This window comes from Topomyia yanbarensis, chromosome 3 (assembly GCF_030247195.1).
Source record: "Topomyia yanbarensis strain Yona2022 chromosome 3, ASM3024719v1, whole genome shotgun sequence".
Classification (NCBI taxonomy): Eukaryota; Metazoa; Arthropoda; class Insecta; order Diptera; family Culicidae; genus Topomyia; species Topomyia yanbarensis.
Window position 1 is genome coordinate 334,999,353 of NC_080672.1, and position 23,342 is coordinate 335,022,694.

Genomic DNA, 23,342 nt, shown 5'->3' on the forward strand with positions numbered 1-23,342 from the left:
CAAATTTCAATACTCATAATCAAGCGTTTAAATTCGCATAACTGATAGCTATAGCCTATAGGGGTTAGAAATAATTGGTGTTTTCTACTGAGCTTCATCGCAATCGAGGAAGATCAATCTGACCGATTGTTGCAATTGATATTTAAAATAATTATCACTAATAGATATTAGCTAATGTTGTTTTTTTACTTTATCCAGGGCACATAATGTGCCAAAAGGCGAACCCGATTTTAGCATTTCACATACACAATATTGTCTAAGGCTATAAGCTTTCAACTGAATTTTGTTTTAAATTAAGCGACCGTTGTGGACAAAAGCTTCGTCCATTTATATACCCCATCATTGAAAATACCAAAGCCATCGAGATTTCGTCCGTCAGTTTAGAACATTTTGTCAGCGTCTATTTTTCGGAATTTATTATAAAACATATTGGGGATCACTTGCGGACTTGTATAATCCGGGACTTTAGCCTTCGGCATAAGGGTTAGTGCTTTGGCCCGGAGTCCCAATGGTTGCAGGTTCGGATTCTGCCTTTGGGCTGATTTTTTAACATACCTGCTTCCTTTTAACTCACGATCTCGATCTATTTTCTCCGTTGGATACCCCCAAAAAGACTTATTACATTCTACTTGTGAGTTTTAATATTTACAGTATTGTGACATAACTGTATAAAAACTATCTTTATAATCTAAGCAAACGACTTTCGTTAAGCAAGGCGAAGTGATACAGAAGAACAAAGGTCAGACATCCGCAACATCGTTAAACCGCTTTCAATTGAATGTGTTCCACTTGACATAGATTACCCCACACAATTCTCTCGCATGAATTCAACCAAATTACCCGTCCGACCGACCAAATACTTAAACACCCACAATGGAACAGAAAATGCAACCGACGCGACGGGAGTCTTCTTTCTAATATCAGCAGACGCTTTCCGCAGGAGCAACATCCACGCCCATTTAGTCACAGTAGCGCCAGTCCGGGAGAAGATTACACCCATCAACATTGTTCCAAAGCTGCGCTGCAGAGTTCAATAGTGGGGACATTCTACTAGCTTACGGGCAATCTTCTGCAACACAAAGATTAGTATGTAATTTTAAAGCATCAGTTACTGTACGCTGTTTAGAGCGATTGTTCTTTATGGAGCGATGAACTTTCACATAAATGCGTATTTCTGTGAGGCCTTTCGCAACAAAGTATCAATAGGGTAGTTAGCATCGGCTGAGTAACCATGGTACCGGTGCCATTTTTACGATATAAAGAGCAGGGTAGAAAGGGAGGTAATTTTGGGTAATTTTTGCGTAACGAAATTTCCTGAATCAACTATATAAGTTGAGCGCAGATTATTGCTTAATTTCTGAGATATTGTGGCAATAATTTGAAAAAACTTAATTTGAGAATACACAATAAAATAATTTTGTATCCATGTCCCAAAAAATCTCTTTCGCTCACAACCGGTCTTTTTTCCCGCTTGGCATAAGACAACCTCGCCTGCTTCGAAACAAAGTCTTCCAAAGTTTTTTGAATTATTCTGATTAGTTTGAGAATCAAAGTGACAGATTTCAAGGTTATTATGTATATGTAAAATTAGGGTGGCTGTGGTGTTCTTGTTGAGCATAAGTTTTTGTCACGAACCTGCAATCATTGGACTTATTAAAGGATTTACTCTGTGTTGTTGAATCAGCTAAAACTTCAGTAATATAGAGTAAGCCATTCAATGAGTTCAATGACGAAAAGGATAATGCTCAACCACCATATCCACCCTAATACTCCATCTGCCCATTGATTTCATTCCGTTGACGGTGCCGCACGACAGAGTGGAGTATTTATTCCGCTTTGCCTGTTGAAGCACGGAATCGAATCAGAAATGAACTTGATTGAAGTTGACTATAGGTTCGACCCTCTATCAGCATCACTGGCAGAACTCAACGGCGTCTTAGTCACGATCACGAATGCGGGATTCACGCAAACAATTTGCAGCAAGAAGGGCGTTTCATTCCACAGGATTTATATTTACATGTAGATATGTACAATGTAGGTTAGGTATCACTAACGAGCATCGAGCACTGCTTACCTTCGAACGTCCCTGCACCCGATTACCCTGGTTCAGCACCAGCCAGGCATCCCACCGGTGGCGATAGATGGTGATGGTGTTCCACTGATTCAGGACAATCGTCTCCTCCGAACGGACCCGTCCGGTGCCGGAACCGCAGTCGAACCTGCCGAGATAGATAGAGAGAGAAAAAGCACAAGGAATAAAGTTTCGGCATCAGGAATGCAAAGCAAGCACGACATGGTTGTACGTTTGATCTGAGATTCCCTCATATGCTTAGTGATATGGAGGGAGTTTAATAGTACCAATAGTGATGCTTTGCGACCTAACTGATTTCAAGATCAATACAAATGCATCGTGTTCGAAGGAATGTTGATATGCTGAACGATTTTGAAATAGATTCATGTGCATAGTTGAGGAACTAATCTTCTTATACGCATGTACTCTTTCTTGGTCTTGATTTGAAAACTAGTCAGAGAACCTTTCTTCTATAGCAACTATACCAGCAAGCGCATTTGACACAGTTTCTTTCGTGAGTATGCTGTCATACAGCTGCAAAACGATATAATTGTGGTTCTAGAGTCAGTTGGAAAATCCAGCTATCAAAATTTCTACGAGATGTCAACATAAACATAAGAAGTAAAAGAATTTTTTTCCGCATTTTTTCGGTGAAGGTTTTTAAAAAGACTAATGAACTTAAAGCTGGAGCGGATAAAAAATGTTCAAACGTGAAATGGACAAATTATATTTTAAAAAATTTCAATGGCTGCAAAATACAAAAAATATCATGGGATTAGGTTTCCGATAGCCCCATGGTTGGGCTTAAGGTTACACAGCATTTTTAACCGCTGTTGTATCCACTTTTTTGAGACCAAACGCCAATTTACCAAAACCATGTCAAGTGATCTTCAAAAATTTGGCAAAATCGCCGATTTTCATGCAATGTGGAAATGAGCCTATTTCGTCGCTATTAGTGAAAGGGCCGCAGTGTTTCCACATTTATTATAAAAGAAATGTAAAAAATTTGCTAAAAAATAACAAGATTTTTTCCGAGAGCCGGACTAATCAACTCAGCTCGACGTTTGGGGTCAATGGCTGCGCTTAGTTTTTTTTTTGAAATTCAGTGAAAATATTCAAAAATAAAATCATTGATTTACGAGTTAAGTTAAGAATTTTTACTCATTCGTTCTCGAGCGCTCGGTCGAGACACACGTGTTTTATTGCCATTCTGTGTAGCAGTGTATAGCGACAAAGAGTAGTGCTAATCCGCGTTGAAGGTCAGCTTGCGCACCCTCCGTCTCGTCGAGGTTTCAGAATTTTTTCCATTCTTTTGTGTTTCTGTTTTTGAGTACCGCTAGCCGGCCGGTGACCAGTGAAGCAGAGTTTTTCTAGTAAGCCGTCTGAATACTGTTATACACACAGTTAAGTACAGTTATTGTATACGTTTCCCGTTCTTGGTTCTCATACTAACGTACACTGGAGAATAGGCACGTGTAAAAATGACTTCCCCTGACAGCGGTTCATCTTAAGGTGAGATGGACGTCGAAACAAAATCGGCTCACTGGCTCAAAGTATATCCAAGCTCGCCAACCGGGCCCTTCTTAATCTTCTTCCGGACCAAAGATAAAAAATGCTTGAATCTGTTGCAGATTTCTCGAATTCTGACGGATCGGTATTTGGCCGTGACAGAAATATCGAAAATTTGACCTGATAAGCTTCGGGACACACAGCCTTCCATTAATAAGGCTCGTTGTGGGAATTGCGGTGGGAATCATGCGGATGAATCCTGTGGAAGGGATGTCGAAAAGTCTCTCTACTGTGGGGGAAACCCACATGATCTCCCGTCATGTCCCGCGTACAAACAGCGCGAGGAGAATCTTAAGCGTTCCCTTCAGTGACGCTCTAAGCGATCTTTTGCAGAAATGCTTAAGCTAGCTACGCCACCTGTCTCTACGAACATCTTTACCAACTTGTCTACTGACGAAGGCGACTGTGATGAACCCCAGGAGGGAACATCTTCTGCTGTCCCTAAAAGTAGTAGAAAAAGGAAGAACATTTCCTCTTCCAAGCTTCGTCGTAAAGGCCAGAAGGTGTCTCTTCATGGTCCCCCTAAAATAACTACTCAAGGAAGTACTGTTGTAAAACCGAAGCAAGTCGCTCCCGGTCTCAGTAACCTGAGCTCAGAAAAGGAGTTCCCAGCACTTCCAGGAACATCAAAAACCCCAAGTGTTCCTATATCTCAGCCAGAGAAAGTGCTGGCTTAATAAATTTCTCTGACATTGTGGACGTATTCTTACAGGGTTAAACATTTCTGACCCCCTTAAAAGTATCTTGATAAGCTTTCTCCCCGCAGTAAAAACATATTTGATGCAGTTCACTGCGAAATGGCCCCTTCTTTCAGCGATTGTATCCTTCGATGGCTAATTCATCGAACGAGGTCAAGGATTTAATCACTGTTCTACAGTGGAATTGCAGAAGCATTATCCCGAAAATCGATTCGTTTAAAATCTTACTAAATAATTTGAAATGCGATGCATTTGCCCTATGCGAGACATGGCTCACTTCAGAAATAACCCTACACTTCCACGATTTTAATATTATTCGCTTGGATCTAGAAGACTCTTACGGAGGAGTACTTTTGGGGATCAAAAAGTGCTATTCTTTCAATCGGATCGACCTCCCCTCGACACCAGGCATTGAAGTTGTCGCTTGCCAAACCAGAATTAAAGGCAAAGACCTTTGCATTGCTTCCACCTACATCCCCCCTAGAGCCTTAGTTAGCCACCGACGGCTTTGCGATATTGCGGAACTCCTCCCCGCACCGAGGCTAGTTTTAGGTGACTTCAACTCTCTACCTTCATGACGATAATCGATCTACCCTACTCCATGAGCTTTGCGACAACTTCAATATGATTATTTTGAATACGGGTGAAATGACACGGATTCCTGCCCCTCCAGCGCGACCGAGCGCCTTAGATCTGTCCCTCTGCTCGACATCGCTGCGGTTAGATTGCATGTGGAAGGTAGTCTCTGATCCCCACGGCAGCGACCATCTGCCAATCGTAATTAATATTGCTAACGGTTCAGGGCCACCGAATACAATCAATGTTTCGTATGACCTCACACGAAATATTGATTGGAAGAGCTACGCGTCCGCGATATCCGACAAAATCGAGTGCACTCAAGAGCTTCCTCCGGAGGAAGAGTATGGGTTCCTGGCTGGCTTGATTCTCGATACCGCGATTCAAGCTCAGACTAAACGCGTACCAGACGCGAACTCACGCGGGCGTCCTCCCAATCCATGGTGGGACAAAGAGTGCTCAGACGTGTACGCGGAGAAGGCCGCTGCGTATAAGACCTTCCGGGACGACGGGCTGCCAGCTAGCTACCGACAGTACGCGATGGCGGAAACGTGCATGAAGAGTTTGATAAAAGCCAAAAAACGTAGCTACTGGCGCCGGTTCGTTGCAGGGCTAATGAGAGAAACATCGTACTGTTTGGACCACGGCCCGTCGCTTACGAACCCAAAACTGTACTAACGAGAGTGTGGAATATTCAATCCGTTGGATATTAGATCTCATAAAAAAGGTTTCTCCGGATTCCGCCCCGACACAGAAGATCTACCGCGCCGCGTCCATTCACGATAACGCGAACGAAACACCGTTTTCGATGATGGAAATCTCACTTGCCCTCTTATCATGTAACAATAAAGCCCCAGGGATAGGCAGAATCAACTTAACCTATTAAAGAATCTGACAGACTCTGCCAAGAGACACTTGTTGAATTTATTTAATAAGTTTCTTGAGGATAATATTGTCCCTCATGACTGGAGGCAAGTGAAGGTCATCGCCATTGAAAAACCAGGAAACCATCCATGTATCCTAAAGTTGTTCGAGAAAAAGATCTTGTTTCGCCTCGACAATCGTGTTGAAGCAAATGGCTTACTGTCAGATACACAATATGGTTTCCGCAAAGGCAAAGGGACGAACGACTGTCTTGCGTTGCTCTCAACAGAAATTCAAATGGCATATGCTAGCAAAGGGACAGATGGCATCAGTTTTCCTAGATATAAAGAGGGCTTTTGATTCAGTTTCTATCACAATTCTTTCTGAGAAGCTGCACCAGCATGGTCTTTCACCGACTCTAAACAACTTTTTGCTAAACTTGCTGTCCGAAAATCATATGCATTTTTCGCATGGTGATTTATCGACATCAAGAATTAGCTACATGGGTCTTCCCCAGGGCTCATGTCTAAGCCCCCTTCTCTATAACTTTTACGTGAATGACATTGACGAATGTTTTGTCAATTCCTGCACGCTAAGGCAGCTTGCAGATGACGGCGTGGTCTCTATTACAGGTCCCACAGCCGTCGATCTGCGAGGACCATTGCAAGATACCTTGGACGATTTGTCTGCTTGGGCCCTCCAGCTGGGTATCGAGTTCTCCACGGAGAAAACTGAGCTAGTCGTATTTTCAAGGAAGCGTGAACCAGCGCAACTACAGCTTCAATTAATGGGTCAAACTATTACTCAGGTTTCAACTTTCACATATCTCAGGGTCTGGTTCGACTCTAAAGGAACCTGGGGATGTCACATTAGGTATCTGAAACAGAAATGCCAACAAAGGATCAAGAAGACTTCAAGAGTGCCATAAAACCTCAATTGTTACTAGGGCTATCCAACTACTTAGTAGTTAGTTGTTTCTGCAGGATTACAGCACCCACCTTTGACACACTCCCAGTTTTTGACCATCCACACAACGTGGCAATTTCTGTATGGCATTAGAAAAGCTAGCTGTGGGTCGAGAATTAGTGCTTTTCGCTTATGAGGACAATCTGAGCGGCAAACTTCAGGCTGTCTAATTTACTGAGCCCTTCGGTTTCCTTGTGCCATTCAGTACCACTTCCTCGTTGAGCTTCCGATTTGTTCGCGAACTTCTCGGTCTAGTCCCCGACGATGGATCTAGCCTACTCCGACGAAGAGTTCCCCTGCGAGAGAAGTTCGAAAGCGAGCCAAGCGGCCAGATGCCGACGTCAATTCGGTCCGATTGAGTAGAGCATCCGATTTGCTGGAGCCCCGGCGCGATTGGTGGTATCTCGTCGCGGTCTACGCAGTCTAGTTCCCTGCGATGAATCTGACTGTACGCTGACGGAGAGTTCCCCGGCGAAAGAAGTTCTCCCGATACCGATTCTTCTTTAGTTTCAGTACCAAAACTTCTTGACCGGCGCCATTTAGCGCCGCAACTCCTTTAAGTCCTTTAGTTCTCTTCTTGTGCCATTAAGCACTACTTCCTTGATAACCCATTCAGCTCCTCGATTTGTTCGCGAACTACTTGGCCTAGTCCTTGACGATGGACCTGACCTACTCCGACAGAGAGTTCCCCGGCGAGAGAAGTTCTCCCGAAACCAAGCCAATCAGCTAGGTGCCGAGGTCAGTTCGGCGATTCCGATGAAGCAGGGCGTCCGGTTCACTGGTGCCCCGATTACCTGCAACTGGTGGTATCTCACCGCGGTCTACTCAGTCTAGTCCACAGCGGTGAATCTAGCTTACGCTGACGGAGAGTTCCCTGGCGAAAGAAGTTCTCCCAAAACGGTCTCTTCTTTGGTTTTCGCTATATTTCTAACGGTATAACCGGTGGAGTGCCATGGGTGGTCTGGCGATTTTGGATGGAGCGTGTGGTCCGGTTCGCTGGCGTTTCGACGACCTACACTCGGTGCTCTGTTGCAGTCTACTCGACTAGTGCTCGGCGGTGGATCTAGCTTATTCCCGCGGAGAGTTCCCTGGCGGTGATTGCTCTCCCGAAACCGTTGCTCGACGTTTATCATGCCGTTTCCACTATAAGGCGGTCATGATCTACATTTATTGACTGCGTTCCACATCTTTTCATCGCTTGTCATTCTGTAGGCATTATCCTACAGAATACGGGTTGATGCCCGGTCCTCCTACTTTAAGTAGCTCCCTGCACGTCGCTTCAAACCTCGGACATTCGAAGACCACATGCTACGGTGTTTCCTCGATGTTCTCACACTCCGGTGACGTTTCGTATCCGAACCGATGAAGATACTTCCTGAAGCATCCGTGGCATGACAGGAGCTGTTTTAGGTGGAAGGTTATCTCTCCTTGCTTTTTGTTGACCCACGTCGACTGATTTGGCATGAGCCGGCAGGTCTACTTTTATTTTTCCGTATTGTACCATACCTACTGCCACGTCACCATCGAATCGATTCTCATAATCATTCCTCACGTTTCTTGTTGTTCATTGATTGTAGCACTTTATATCCTACGCCAGGATTTTTCTTCATTTTCACGTTTGTGAACGGTTTTGTTCGTGTAGATAGGTTCGATATTTTTTGTTTTATGTTTGTGAATTAATAACATGGAGCTTAGATAGGCCACCGCTTTCCTTTTGCTGTTAAGTTAGTTGTTGGCTATGCTGCAAAGGCGAGGACAGCTATCCACCGAGGCGATTTTGTGTGTTTGTTTTGGTCGAGTGCGGAAGGCGGCCATCGAGAAAATAGAAAGTGATGAACCACGGCAATATAAAGACGTCCGCGAGATTACGTGTTTCGTTTTCGGGACAGTTTCCTGCCATGATAGCAAGTGTAGCGAAGTGCGCGAGTGCGACGGTAAAATTACCCATCGAGATTGCCGGCCCGTGGTTCGGACACAGTGAAAATTACGGTGTCGGTTCGCCAACAGGGGTAAGCTAACAGTTAAGGAGTGTATTCGCTTCCCCGGCTAAACAACAAGGAACCGTGACATCGGCCGTTCTCGCTGTAGAGGATAAGTCGAACGAACCAAGCTCTCCTCTACAGCTAAGCGTCAAGGAGAACGAAGCAGGGCGTACAAAGGTTCCCCCGTGGGAAGTGCACTGCGGTGACTTCCGGGATCGTTTACGGCGAGTAGACGATCCGGCGATTTGTCTCCAACGTCGCTAGGGAGGTTCCAAAAAAGGAGCAAACCTCCCCTCCCTAGCTAAAAGTCAAGGACCACTGCCAGAGCAGCCAACAGAAACGATCAGGGAGAACGCAGCCGTTGCTGTCCCGGCGAGTCGGAAGAAACCGCCTGCCTTTCCGCCCGCAACAGTGAATCACCAGCAGCAGCAGCAGTGAATTGAAGAAGTGGAGGAAATAAAAGTCGGTAAATTTAGTCTATTTGTTTGTTTTCTTTTTTGTTGTTCCGAAATTGTGTAGAGGCACCTAGGCCGTCCTGAAAAGAAAGGTCCGCCGGGCAATCAGAACCCGAGTAGTGGGCAAACCCCTACTTACGACCTGGTACGTTCTGTTCCGCTTTTCGAGGCTCTGCTTGGTTTTCAGCGACGCACCCCAGGTTGAAACCCCATATCGCAGTATCGATAACGAAATACTAGATAACAGCCGCAGTGTTAAGACCCCATCATACATCCCGTTCCAAAGATTTGGACCGAGAATGGAGATCTGAGGAACGCCCGCTGCGACTCGCATTGACTTCTGCCCTTCAATCGTCTCGTACAGCAATGCTCTACTTTGGAAGTAGCTCTTCAGGATCTGGCTTATTCTTCTGTGCAGCGCTACTCATACGAGGCTGTAACGCCCGATGACTTACCTGACTTTGACAGCAACACCAGCTTCTGTAGCTTCCACATTTCAAGGAAATTTTCATCATCTAAACACTTCTGCACCGGGGCTTTCTTTGATTCTAGTCGCATCGACGTTTCTTTGAGCTCGTCGTTAGTCGCTTGCCACTCGGCTGTGTTTGCTCCTGACCTAAGTACTGAGCTACTCATTTAACCAGTAAGCAGTACGCCGTCTACTGCATGGCTCCAGTTTTCGGGGCATTGTAACGTCACAAACCGTTTTGTTAGACTAGCCGCATCAACGCACTTGATTCCTCTGTTCGGCGAAATGACTCAACAAAGAGGTTTAATTTAAAGGCTTTCGTCTTCCACTTTAGCTTGCTGGTCGTCCTTCTCTGTGCTGCAGCAGGGTTCCATTGACCGATTCGCTAGCGAATCGCGTGGTGGTCGCTATGAGGATACTTCTCGCACACTCTCCAGTTCATGTTCGCTGTCAAGCAAGGACTACAGAATGTGGCGGAATTTCTCTCAGTACCGATGCCCGTTTCGTGAACCAATAAGCTCTTAGTTTTGTAACGATACCAGGAGCCATTCAGCTCCCAGCTTAGCCGCGATCTACTCGTTGTAGTCCTCAGCAGTAGACCTAGCCTCCACAATGAGCCGACCGGTAGGTGTCGACCAATTTTCACTACAAAGATAATTATCACAAGATAACTTTTGAAAATGAAATACTATTTAAAATATTAGGCATATTGTTGTTGAACATTTTCAATTTTTTACAAATTTCTTCAAAATATTTCGGGAGGGGTTTTGTACACCACTGTCAAGGGTGCTTTTCAGTACTTGCTGTCTAAGATATGAAAGTAGAATACATTAAAATATGATATACTTAAATGCGGTCTTTTGATTATTAGATGGTATAATATAGATCTTTTTGAAATCTATAATTTTTCAGCTGTGATAATTCCCACTAATTTGTTCAATCAAACAGCTTTTTAAGAGTAATTAAAATATTAACAGTTATGTGTCCAACAAAAAAAACACCTTTAACAGGCCAACGAGGGTACTCGGGTACCCACAAATTGAAATGCTCATAACTGTGGCTTCCTTTGACCGATTTGGACACTTTTAGATATTTTGGATACAGGAACTCGTCCACTTTTTGATTCTGTGCAATAGAACCGAAATAATGGATCTGGTTTTTGGTAATCCGGATTTTCCGGGGTAATGTTTCAGTACTAGGATATGATCTGTAAATTTTAATAATGTACTAGCAATATGAGTATCAAAACTCTTCAAATTGTCTCGGAAGTCTGTTTTTTATTGTTACGGGACCCTATGGCAATTTGAAAAATGGAATTGGAATGGAATGGCCACTCACGGCCCCACGGGAACCTGCTCCGGAATGTCCGTTCCGGGGTCAAATCACCAAATGGTTCCAAAACCACGAGATACAGCCTACTGATTCAATTCCAAGAATTTTGATACCCATATTGCTAGTATTCCATTGAAGTTTGCAAATAGTACCCCAGCACTGGAACCTGCTTCCGGAAACCCGGATTCCCGGGAACCGAATGAGGTAACCCGATTCATTTTTACCAAGTCCAAAAGTGGATGAGTTCCTGAATCCAAAACGGCCAAAAGTATCGAAATCGGTTGGATATTACCTTAGTTACGGCATTTTAGTTCTATGGGTACCCGGGTACCCACGTCGGCCTGTTACGTAGTAAAAAAAATCAGAAGCCCCTCCTCTTTCCCACCCTTACTATATCAACAATATTATTAACCCAAAAGCTTGACTTAGTGAAGTTCTAAGATGTCACAAAGTTTCAATTTCCAGCTATGGATAAAACATAGGAATTTAATTAATTGAAACTTAAAAAGGTACCCGGGTACCGCGTCGGACACACAACGGTTATTCAAGCGAACCAAGTTAATAGTAAAATTTTTGGCAGATCCCTTTTCGAAACATTAATACATATTGAACAATCTTTGCTAAAATCTATTCATAAATTATGGAAACAACTTTTCTTGTAACTAAAGGCCAAGCTCCGGTTTGAATTACAAAGCAAAGAGGTAAAGGGAGCTGATCTCAAATATCGTATTTATGTAGCTTCATCGACGACTAAAGTAAATCGAAAAACAATTTTCCAGCTGACATCATTGCGAGTCCATAAATTTGTCACACTTCAATAAAGATTCTTAACTTTCAATTAATTGCACTTGAACTGGTTTCCTATTACCGGAAAAGATACGAAATTATCCCACCCGCATCCGGCGTTCTGCGTTCCCCGGCGTACCGGTTTCTATTCAACCGACACCAACCGATAGTTTGCCAACTTTTCATGGCTCCGGCCAAAACTCGCGTTGCATCCAGCCAGCACAGCAGAGCGGTGCTCTGCGGCGGTGGTGGTCTTGGGTTGAGTTAGAAGAACCGGTGGTGTGCGCCATGCAGAAAGCGGCGAAAGAGAAAATTCCCGCGATAAATCAACCAGCAACTGATATTTATGTGTACATTAATTTGAACAGGGAATGTTCAATTATGCAAGCGAAATGTGGATGTGTGAGTGTCCGTGGGAATGTATCTATTGGTGGCTTGGTTGTTTCGCTGTACGAAAGTGAAGTCGAACGACATCGGAAGATGGTCGGTGCTCCCAGCCCAGCCGCTGCAGCTGTTCAATGTGCTCTGCCATTTTCTTGTAGAGCGTCAGCCAAGTGCATATTTATATTTTGTCCTTGAAAAAAGCGCTGTGTTCCGATAATCAGCAGACTACAGAGCCATTGTGGTGGCCCGAAAACATGTGCTGGCATTCGTTTCTTCTGTGTGGCCGGGAAAATCGAATAGTTGGGACTTGGAATTGCAATATGGTGGAAAAATAAATTTTCTCTCCAGTTTCCCGTTTATTCAATAACGTTTCCTCTAGAGTAACGATATGCATTATTCAGAGTGAAAGGCAATGGTGCATAAAAGCGAAACCACAGCGGAAGCGACATGAATGTGCCACATAATGATGGTAAATTATTGGATTTTGATTATCTACGTATTGAATATTGCAGGCTCTTACGTCAAAGTAAAAAAAATACGATGCAAGTCAAAAATCAAATACTAATTAATAAACAAAGAAATTAAAGAGACCCACTATATTCAATCTTCTGTCTTTTTGTCTTTCTGTCTTTCTGTCTTTCTGTCTTTCTGTCTTTCTGTCTTTCTGTCTTTCTGTCTTTCTGTCTTTCTGTCTTTCTGTCTTTCTGTCTTTCTGTCTTTCTGTCTTTCTGTCTTTCTGTCTTTCTGTCTTTCTGTCTTTCTGTCTTTCTGTCTTTCTGTCTTTCTGTCTTTCTGTCTTTCTGTATTTCTGTCTTTCTGTCTTTCTGTCTTTCTGTCTTTCTATCTTTTGTTTTAGAATGACGAAACAATTCGTTTTAGCATAACTAAATGAACAATGTATCCATGTATACAGTATAATTGTAGATGATGGGATGCCATCAATCTTAGTCTTAGTGTTAAGAAAATGAGCTCTAGTTCAATAATTTAGATTTATAATTTACTACATCTTCTCGTTTTGATGTCGAGAAGAAAGTTGCAGGTTAAGCATCAAAAATCCTATATTAATTACACGCTTCATTCGTAAGCTTTTCTCTATTATAGCCAATCAATCACGGAAAAATAAACCGGACAGAACCAGAAAAAATCAGTTATATTTGGTCGGAGTTCTTACATTCTTACTGTACTATCAGAAACTGCAAAAAAAGAAAGAATTAACGTGCCAATGCGAATGATTAATGGCCGCAATAAGAAAGTTGGCAACTCAATTAGAATTAATCACTCTGCGCTATGACCCATGCTGCTGGAAGACTCCAAAAGAGTGCGGTTTTGTCTGCTTTTATATCGTTTTCGCTCGAAGAATCTTTCCGCCAAGAGACGCCATAATTCAATCCTTTCGCTTAATTGTTCCCCTATATACAGCATAGTAAACCCACGACTCGGAGCAGGTTCTGCCTTAGGCGGGAAAAATTAATGTAACAAGTAAATGGTAGCGGCACTTTTGCCGCTTTTTTTCTTTACCATATTTGTAAGCCTCGCATAAGACGTGAAGTTATTATATCAAACTGCCAAATAGTCGACCTCCACGGAGAAAGTCTAATGTCTTTGCCCCGCGATAAACTCTGGGGGGACCAAAAGGTGGAATGACTATCGCAAAACAGATGCCCGTTGCTGCCGCATCGGAACAGGACAAGATGATTCATCGCTTTCCAAGCTTTTCCACCCAAACCACGAGAGGAGCCACGAGGGTTTCGTCGAAGATGATAGAAAAGCTGAAAGCGATGAAGATAAATAATATTTTGCACAATTACAACGAATTTGTTCCGTTTTCACGCTCAAACAATAATCATCCATCTTTTCGGGTATGGTTGAGATGTTATACTGCCTGTTGGTTCACGGTACCGATCGGGATCCTTCGAGCGAAAGGTCCGTATGTTTGGCATATTGAAAGTAACTGTGTGAACAGTACTATAACGTCTGTTCTAAATGGTTGGGGTAACAGGTTCGGCAATCGTCCTGCTCAAGTCCATGGATAAAACTGGGTTGAGCACCTGCTGCGACAGAAGAAAAATTGCATCGTATATCTTTGTAAGCAGCCAGTATTCGTTTCGATTCGTAGTTTATTTATGCATACTGTTGTTGCATTTGGTCAAGTGTATTTCGCTGTATCCAGGTATGTGTTATTCATTGGATCGAAGTCTAAAAGATGCACCTGCTTTTTAGGTTACGGAAACCTAACGTTACCAGCACGTCCCTCGTCGTCATTTCTGATATTCGATTTTCCCATTTTTGGTTTTATGTAAGCTTGGTTATGTTTCTATCTACAGTTTCAGAGCATTTTTTATAGCTATGGCTATATTTAGGTTATGAATTGACCAGTGAAGTTGAATAAATAAAATTCCTTCACCTTTTTTCAACCGAGACGAGCAAGAGTAGAAAAACAGCAGTTGAATTATTTCCACTTCCTCGGGTAACAGTTTTGTGGATCATTTGTTATCTTTTTTATAAAAGCATTGTTGATTTCGAAGCTGAAACGCACCCATCCAACGTTGTCTGATCTTCGGTGAGTGTTCTGTTTACACGCTAAAATTTTGCTCATTGCAGCCGTTCGAATGTAGTGAACAGTCGCCTAAACATTGCTTGTTGCAACTGCAGTTTCTTCCGCGCTGCTTACCTACATCCTGTCCCACGTATGTATCTACTCTTGCACGCTTTCAGGAGGAATGCGTGAGACGAAAACCCAACTTTTCCTTCAGTTACACTTGACAATTTCGAATTTGTCACCGGCGTGACACGACGACGCTCCGGTACATGGCTCTGAGCGTAAGAAAAAGGACCACCTCAGTCATTTTATCACTTCACTTAAATTGGAAAGTAATCCCATCTTATCCGACCGAAGGATGCTGAACTGTCGGAGGGTGTGAGTTAGAAAACTTTCATTTTTCATCATCTTCGTGCTACCAATGCGAAGAAATGTTTCGGGCACAAAAAGATAAACATCACACGCCCCGAAAGGTGTGTCCGTTCATGCGGAAGTAAAGTTTTAGAAACTTTGCTGTGAAAGTTCATATTAAATAACACAGTTTGAGTAATGAAGGTTCTAATAATAAAAATAAAGTTGCGTGCAGTGAAAATTCTGATTCCCGCTCTTTTAAAGTTTTATATATTTTACATAGTGCGCTAGGCTAGTGTCTAAGACACTATAATACACTACAACCTTTTAACTGTACAATCTGATTGGTTTTTCCACAGCCTGATCTAATAATATTCAGATTTCTCGATATCTTGAACCTGGCAAACCAGTTCACGTTTGAGTCGTTGGAGTTTGTTATTACAACTCTACGACATGTCTATTGAGCACCGGAAAAGCAAGGACAATGTCGTTCCTGATGTGTTATCTCGGGCCGTAGCAGCCGTTCCAGCTTTGTCCACCTCAGACTGGTACTGTTCCATGAAGTCCAAAGCTATCGAAAATCCAGACGATTATGCCGCCTTCAAAGTACAAAATTATCAACTTTTCAAGTATGTGAACTCGAAAGTTGTTCCGTGCGACTCGCGGATCAGTTGGAAACTCGTCCCAGCACCTACTTGTCATATAAATAAACGAGTTAAATAAATCATCGAAAATTTGCACTGATAAGCTTTGGGTGGTAGTAAATAGTCTGCGGCAGGTAAATACTATTGCTGGCTACAGACCTTTTAGAAAGTAGTACAGAGTATATATACCAGCTAACCAGGTTGAAGTGGACAGGATCGTCGACGGGAAGAAAACATATGTCAACTCAAACTCATATCGGGTGACCTTCGCCGGGTCTGCTCTACCTAACTACCACCTCTTTGACAAGGTTCGTCTAGTTGTTTGTCTTTTTCTGTCGCTGGTCATGAGCTGTACTAATTGCAAAGAAAAAGGAAACGCAATAAGGTTCGTTGTGGGAAATGCTCTACTGTGGGGAAACCCACATCTCTATTGTAAGGAAACCCACATTTCCACTGTAGGGAAACCCACATGATATCCCGCGTACCAACAGCGCGAGGCGAAACTGAAGTGTTACTTCCAGGGACGCTCTAAGCGGTCTATCGTAAAAATGTTAAAAATAGCTATGCCACCGGCCTCTACGAACCTCTATACTAACTTGTCTACTGACGAAGGCGACTGTCGTGACTCCCAGGAGAGACCACCTAATGCTGTGTCAAGAAGCAGTAGAAAAGGAATAATATTTCCTCACCTGAGCTTCATTCGAATGGCCAGAAGGTGTCCCTTCAAGGTCATCCAAAAACAACAACCCGAGGAAGTACTGGTGAAAAACAGAAACAAGTAGCTTCTGGTCTCAGAAATCTATGTTTACAAAAGAATTTCCTAACACTGCCTGGAACATTAGAAATCCCAAGTGGTCCCATGTTTCGGTTGGAGCTATTGACAGTACGCGACGATAGAAACGCGAATGAAGTGCTTGATAAAAACCATGAAACGTAGTTACTGGCACCAGTTTGTTGCGTAACTAACGAGAGAAATATCGACGAACACTCTTCTTGGCACGACCTGGCGTATGCGAAACCGATACAGTACTAACGAGAGCGTGGAATATTCAAACCGCCGCTTCGGATATTAGATTTCGCCAAGAAGGTTGGTCCGGATTCCGTCCCGGGACAGAAGATCTACTGCGCCGCGTCACCTCTCGATAGCGCGGACGAAACAACTTTTTCGATTGTAACATTGTAATATTGTCCCTCATGACTAGAGGCAAGTGAAGGTCATCACCATCCAAGCACCAGAAAAACCAGCCACCGACCACAACTCGTATCGACCGATTGCAATGATGTCCTGCATCCAGAAGTTGTTCGAGAAAGCTTTTTTGTTTCGCCTCGACAATAGGGACGAAGCAAATGGTTTGTGGCGACCGTTATCATGGTAACGAACATACTGTTTGGGCATGCGCCAAAATTGTTCCCCCATTTCTCAACTTTGGCCCGAGGCAAATCACCCAACGTCCCGGTTGGGGATATACTGGCAAGCCGCGATCTCATCTATATGTCCCTTATGTACACCTTTCCAAAACCCATCACTACATTATACAGATTTAACTCCCACTCTTATTATTCTTATCATTCTCAGAAGTACCCTCTTCCGCTTGTACCGTACACCATAGATAGTTTGATGCGATTTCAAGCTGACAGGAAGCACCTCTGTGGAAAAAGCTAACATATTCTGATTGGATTTATTTCGGTTAAGCAGTCATTCACTGTTTTTGAACTAGGTTTTTATTTATCCGACGTTTCGGCACTGTATAGCGCCATCTTTTGGGGGAAACTATGAGTAACAATGTAACATTGTTAGCCATAGTTTCCTCTGAAAATGGCGCTATACAGTGCCGAAAGGTCGGATAATTAAAAAACTAGTCCAAAAATAGTGAATGACTACTTAGCCGAAGTAAATCCAATAAGAATATATTACAAAACAGACGAGCTTTTACCAAGAAAATCAAGCTAACAAAAGGGAACTTACAGTACAATCATCACACGCGCAATTCGGTGTGCGGCCGATCCGCAACCTTCATATTTAACATCTCATTATTTATACACCAACTCTTGTTACAAACAACTGCACAAAGCACTTCACTATTCCAGTGGCGTAGCCAGAAATTTGGTTTGGAGGGGGTTTTGATGAAAATCGCAAATTTTTTGAAAAAATGCTAAAATTTAATATGAGTTTGATAAATTATTGGAAACTCAAAAACATAAGTAGTCTAACAGATGTCATTCCAGTCTACAAACAAGAAGGATCAACATGGAACAGTTTTCAAGCCTCTATAGATTATTTTCTTGTATAATATATCAATGAAGTCAAAAATTGCGATCTTTTAAAGTGGGATAAATGATCTAAAAATTTTCAACGTTCAAGATCACCTAATATAATAATCCTTGACTTTGAAGGTTTGACAACTTGGGGAAGTTATCAACATAAAACAGCGCCTGCTTTGATATAGAAATTTTAGTGATTAACTCTCATAGAGGTAATTATGGTGAATTAATTTTTCAAAAATATTAAGAGACATGGTGCCTTCAGCAAAGTTTTTGATAATGTCATTTCAAACAATTTTGTTGAAAATATGAAGGCTACATGAATTCAACATATAGGGATTTAAATGGACTGGGCCTGCTATATTTCTTCTAAGCGAAGAAAAATTTAGGTGAAAACTATTTTTTTCTGCGTTACGGATAAAATTGTTTGAAACAATCATTGCGAGTTGAGAACACAAAACCTATAACTAAATTATGGATGGATGGAACTGAAACTTGCGTTTCGACTTCATCTCATCAGAATCCGTCAATAACTTGGTGGGCGGACTAAGCTTGCGCCGAATTGATGCTAGCTCCTGAAAATGGAATCACTGTTTGTGTTTTTGAGTCCTTTTAATATCTGGGAATTATTTGTTTTATATTAAATTCCCTTATTTTTTTGTAAGCTTCAAAGGCACCTTGAACGCAATGTGAATTTATTATTTAATTACCGCAGAAGAGATTTATCAAATACAGTAATTTCAGAATAGCTTGTTGTAAAGGTTTTCTAGTACTATATTTCGGTACTCTGAATATGTGGGATATATATGTCTTTGACAAAGTTGTTTGAAATAGCACTTTCAAAAACTTTGCTGGAGACATTAAGTCTCGACCCAAATTTGGTTGAAGAGTAATTCTTGTCTATAATTACTTCTAGGAGGATTAACCGTAAAAATTATTCTATCAGCAGATGAACAGTTTTACGTTTTGAAATTCTTCAATGTTACTTAACATCGAAATTTGGCAGTTTCGAATGAATGTGATCGTGACCGTTAAAAATTTATCGAGCATTAATTTTACTTTTCTTTATTAGTCAACCTCACAACTTGCAGTACTAGAACGTAGTACACAAAATTTTAGTACGCCATTCATTGCATCCTGCTAAGAGGCTATTCATATAGTTGATAATACAACAAAAATCCAATGCTCATAAAACCGATCCTGACCTGCTAGAGACAAAATTACATCAGCTTTCAACTAATTTCTGAAATGTTATTCTTGTTGTTAACCATATTGAATTGTTGTCTAAACTCTACACAATCTAAAAAAATACATTTTCAGCAAATGTTGAAATGTATGTAAGTTTTCGGTAAACAACCTATTCAAATTTAGATTCCCATTCGAAAAATTGTCTCTAATCCATATTTTGAAGCATCTTTCCAAAAATGAGCTCATATTAATTCAGACAGTTATTTTATTTTACATTGAAGTAATTTGACAACTATGGGATTTTGGCTAAGAGATAAGTTACAAGATCCCCTTCCCGTAATTTTCCAAAAGTTCTCATGACGCTTTAAACACAGTTCTCAATGTAGTGATCAGAGAATATGTTTGCATCAATTTTTTTTTTCAATCCAATTAATTTTGGTTTGGGGGGGGGGGGGGGGTTTAACCCCCAAACCCCCCCCCCCCCCCTGGCTACGCCACTGCACTATTCCTACCAATGTCACACCCAAAACAGTTTTAAAAGGAAACCAAAAAGTTTTTGGAATCACGTTAAAGAGTCTGCTCTCAGTTAGTAATCCGGGTTGCTAACTCAAATGTCCTGTGACGGTTTGCGGGCATCAACTTCGCTTGAAATTTTTAACCTGTTTCGCAAGCACTTCGGAAGTGTTTTCTTTCAAGAAAACAGGACCAAACAACAAATTGTCGAAGCAGTCAGTAACGTTGGTTCTCCCATTGGATTTAATCGAACAAAACAAATGCCATATAGCGAATTATGGCGGGATAGATGTTTTGTGTGCAGCATCCAAATTATTTGAACCGGTTGTGCTAGATTTCATCATGCTACATATCGTTCATTATCAAGACCATACAAGGATGACAACAGATTGATGCTATCTACACTGACTCCTTCGCTGCTTTTGACAGGATTAACTACTAAGTGGTAGTTTCCAAGCTAGACAGGCTTGGATTCACTGGCTTCAGTCGTATCTAACTGGACGATATATGACAGTGAAAACAGCCCAGCAAACCATCAATCGTATAACAATGCAGAAAAAGGCTCGTAAAGATGTCTACAAATATTCGAAATCAATACGATAGTCGATGTTAGTCTGAAGAAATTGATTTGGAATCGTATATTACTAAAAACATGATTTGAATACGACCTTTCATTCAAAATCACATTGATGTTCTAGTTAAATCGTATTCCATCGGAGTCGGTCGTAGAGCACTGCCAACCTATATTCATATAGCTACAAATAGTTAAATTATTGAAAATCGTATTTTTGTTCATATTTTATCGTATTTTACTTCGATCAATGTCGTATTATTAACATAATAAAGTCGTTGTGGTATTTTTATATGCGGGAATAGATAGTAAGCAACATAAACATATATATGACTTCAATATACATCACAATGACTTCAAAAAGTTAGATACGACTTAATATATCACAACAAATAAGAAAAACCGATTTCGCGAAATTACTTACGACTTATCTCATATCTTTGAAATGAGATTGCTACACATATGGCGAATGTTTATCGGAATAGAGTTTCTCTACTTGAAGACAACATATGATTCCGAAATATAGCCACACTTGTAATAATTAAAATAGTTCCGACTAGTCAGTCTTGCTCTACAATCCAAACGTCGTAAGTTCGAATCCGGTCTTAATATCAAGGTGTCGATGACTGATGGTTTGGCATCAGTTTGTTTTTTCTTTGCAGAGCTCGCTTTTTTTATTCTGCTGGAGATGATTGTTGTGCCTGATTACTGTGTTAAACATTTGATCTTCTTTACCGACGAATCAGAGTTAATCGTTTATAATGTTTCGGAATCGTATACTAGTTATGGATATTGTATATAATCTAAGTTTGTTTAGCACATCCATTAGTACATCACTTTCATAATAGAAATTATCGCGCTTAACGTGTATATTGTTGTCAGAAATCGTCAATTCCAATCACTATGTACGTATATCGCCTCCAGTTTGGTACGAATATGCCATTGTTGTGCATTTAGTGCGACTTTTTTGGTGGTATATATTAGTATTATTTAGTTTGAAACTTGGATATACCATTAAAAAGGCTGGTTGGCAGGAGATTGTGTGACCTCTCCTTGCACTGTGCCTCAGGAGTCCTGCAAGACAGTCACCTTGAATCATTTATATTTCTGCTTTATCTTAATGGTATAAACTTTTCATTAACATTCTTTAAGTTATCCTTCGCCGACGATTCTAAATTATTTCATCCTATCAAGGATCCCAATGACTCCAGCGCTCGTGTGGTGACAGGAAAATAATCAAAGCGCGTTTTCTATAAACTTCTGTTTTTCAATCGGTAATCACGATTGTGAATGATGCACTACACTTATAAAACTCAACCTACATTATTTTTAGATTGAACTCACCGCTTGTGCTTGAAACTCCGATATCAATAAAAACTAATTGTTTGAAGACTGTTTTAGATGCTACTAACAACATAATCCGAGGAAAGCTCGATTTCTGAATTTTGTTTGAATGAAATTGGCAATAAATTTCAATATTAAATAATATTTGCGAGTTTTAAGAACAGAGAAGTGTTTCTTACATATAAAAAGATTAATGTTTCATGTGTTTCTAACAATTGGTCTGAGCTGTAGCGTGACTACCACAAAAAATCATTTAACGAAAGGCCTTCACCAAGGTGTTTGCAAAAGTGACGTAAACACAATCGAGTATATTTTTCAAAAAATCATTTATTGTCATGCCTGTTACGGGTATAACCATGCTTTCGTCACTTTATTTTTCGCGTTTTAAAAGTCATTTTTTACTTTTATTTGAAGGCGCTTGCATTGAAAGATTTTCGTAGCGAACTCAAAAACACGAAAAATTGAAATTTGACCAAAGTGGTATTTACGTCACATTTACATACAAGGGCAGTTCAGAAGCTGGCTGCCACACCGCCGTTTTGAAGTTTTTTAATATGTTCAAAATCAAAATGTAAAGTTCAGCCTTGTATCTTGATAAACACAAATGACCACTTTGCTGTCGCATTGGATTCTTGTTCAAAACATTTTTTTCAAAAAATGACAATTTTGCGAGGTTTTAAATAGTGCTCCCCTTAAAAATTTACAAACCGAAAGTGTTATGTACACTTTGAACTACTTTCTCAATTAATTGAAAATTTTTCAACAATTCAACAATTGCTTATTACATTATATTACATTACGTTACAGTTGTTCTCAGTTGTTCAAAAATTGATTTTAGCGCAATATCAACATAACGCGAATCCATCAATACGTGTCGCATAACTCATTTCAGCATCACATTAACATAATGCACAGGCTGTCTGTTTACATGTTGCATATGTCGAATAGGAAATTGTACTCAAGCGAAAATGATCATTCAAACACCTGGGAGTTTTGCTAGACTCTAGCGCATTGAAGCTATTTAGTACAAATTTATTCGCTTTGCTCCTCGCCATCTTCCTTGGGGCAACCCACGCAACCTACCGAGCTATCAGAATCGCTGTAAACTTATTGACCTTGATTTGCTATCTACACGACGGGAGGCTTCCAAAGCGGCGTTTCTGGCAGATCTATTACAATCACGAATTGATTGCCCAGATCTCTTGCAGCAAGCGAATTTGGATATTCATCGTCACAGTCTAAGAGTGCATATCTTGTTAAGAGTCCCGTGTGCCAGAACCAACTATGGCTGCAATGAGCCATTTTCCAGTACGTGTCATCTATTTAACCTTTGTTCCAAAGTCTTTGATTGTTACCTATCTGACAATGTTGTTAAACGCTCTCCTGTTAGTAATTATCCTAGTGTTAGTTTTCAAGCGTTAAAATTGTACCATAGTGAGAATTGTAATATTAAGTATTGAATTGTATCATTTGAATGCTTGTAATCTGTTGGTACAAAAGATGAAGAGGTTTTATGCCTGTTGAAGTGCGAGATTTATTGAATGTCAGTTCCAACGGTCTTTTACCTGCTCCAAAAAAATATATATTCGGCGATATTAGAATAAACTACAATTTTTTTGGCAAGAAAATTGTAAAAATGCATATTTATTGGAATGTCAGACAACATCAGGTTCATTTTGGACAATAAGTCTCTTTGGAGCACATGCAAAACAAACAACTTTGCAAAAGCGCGCTATGCTATGTTTCTCCTTAGTGGAGACAAATTTTGTTAAAAACTA

General features: G+C 41.1%; 1 protein-coding gene across 4 annotated transcripts in view; it reads right to left on the minus strand.

The window, feature by feature from the left end:
- LOC131691972 (pikachurin) overlaps nt 1–23,342 on the minus strand; it is a 788,885-nt gene that overhangs the window by 179,384 nt on the left and 586,159 nt on the right. For all 4 annotated transcript variants that reach the window (XM_058978784.1, XM_058978785.1, XM_058978782.1 and 1 more), the window contains one exon: nt 2,075–2,219. In XM_058978784.1, coding sequence (XP_058834767.1) covers nt 2,075–2,219 — 145 coding nt within the window. The remainder of the gene's footprint in view (nt 1–2,074; nt 2,220–23,342) is intronic.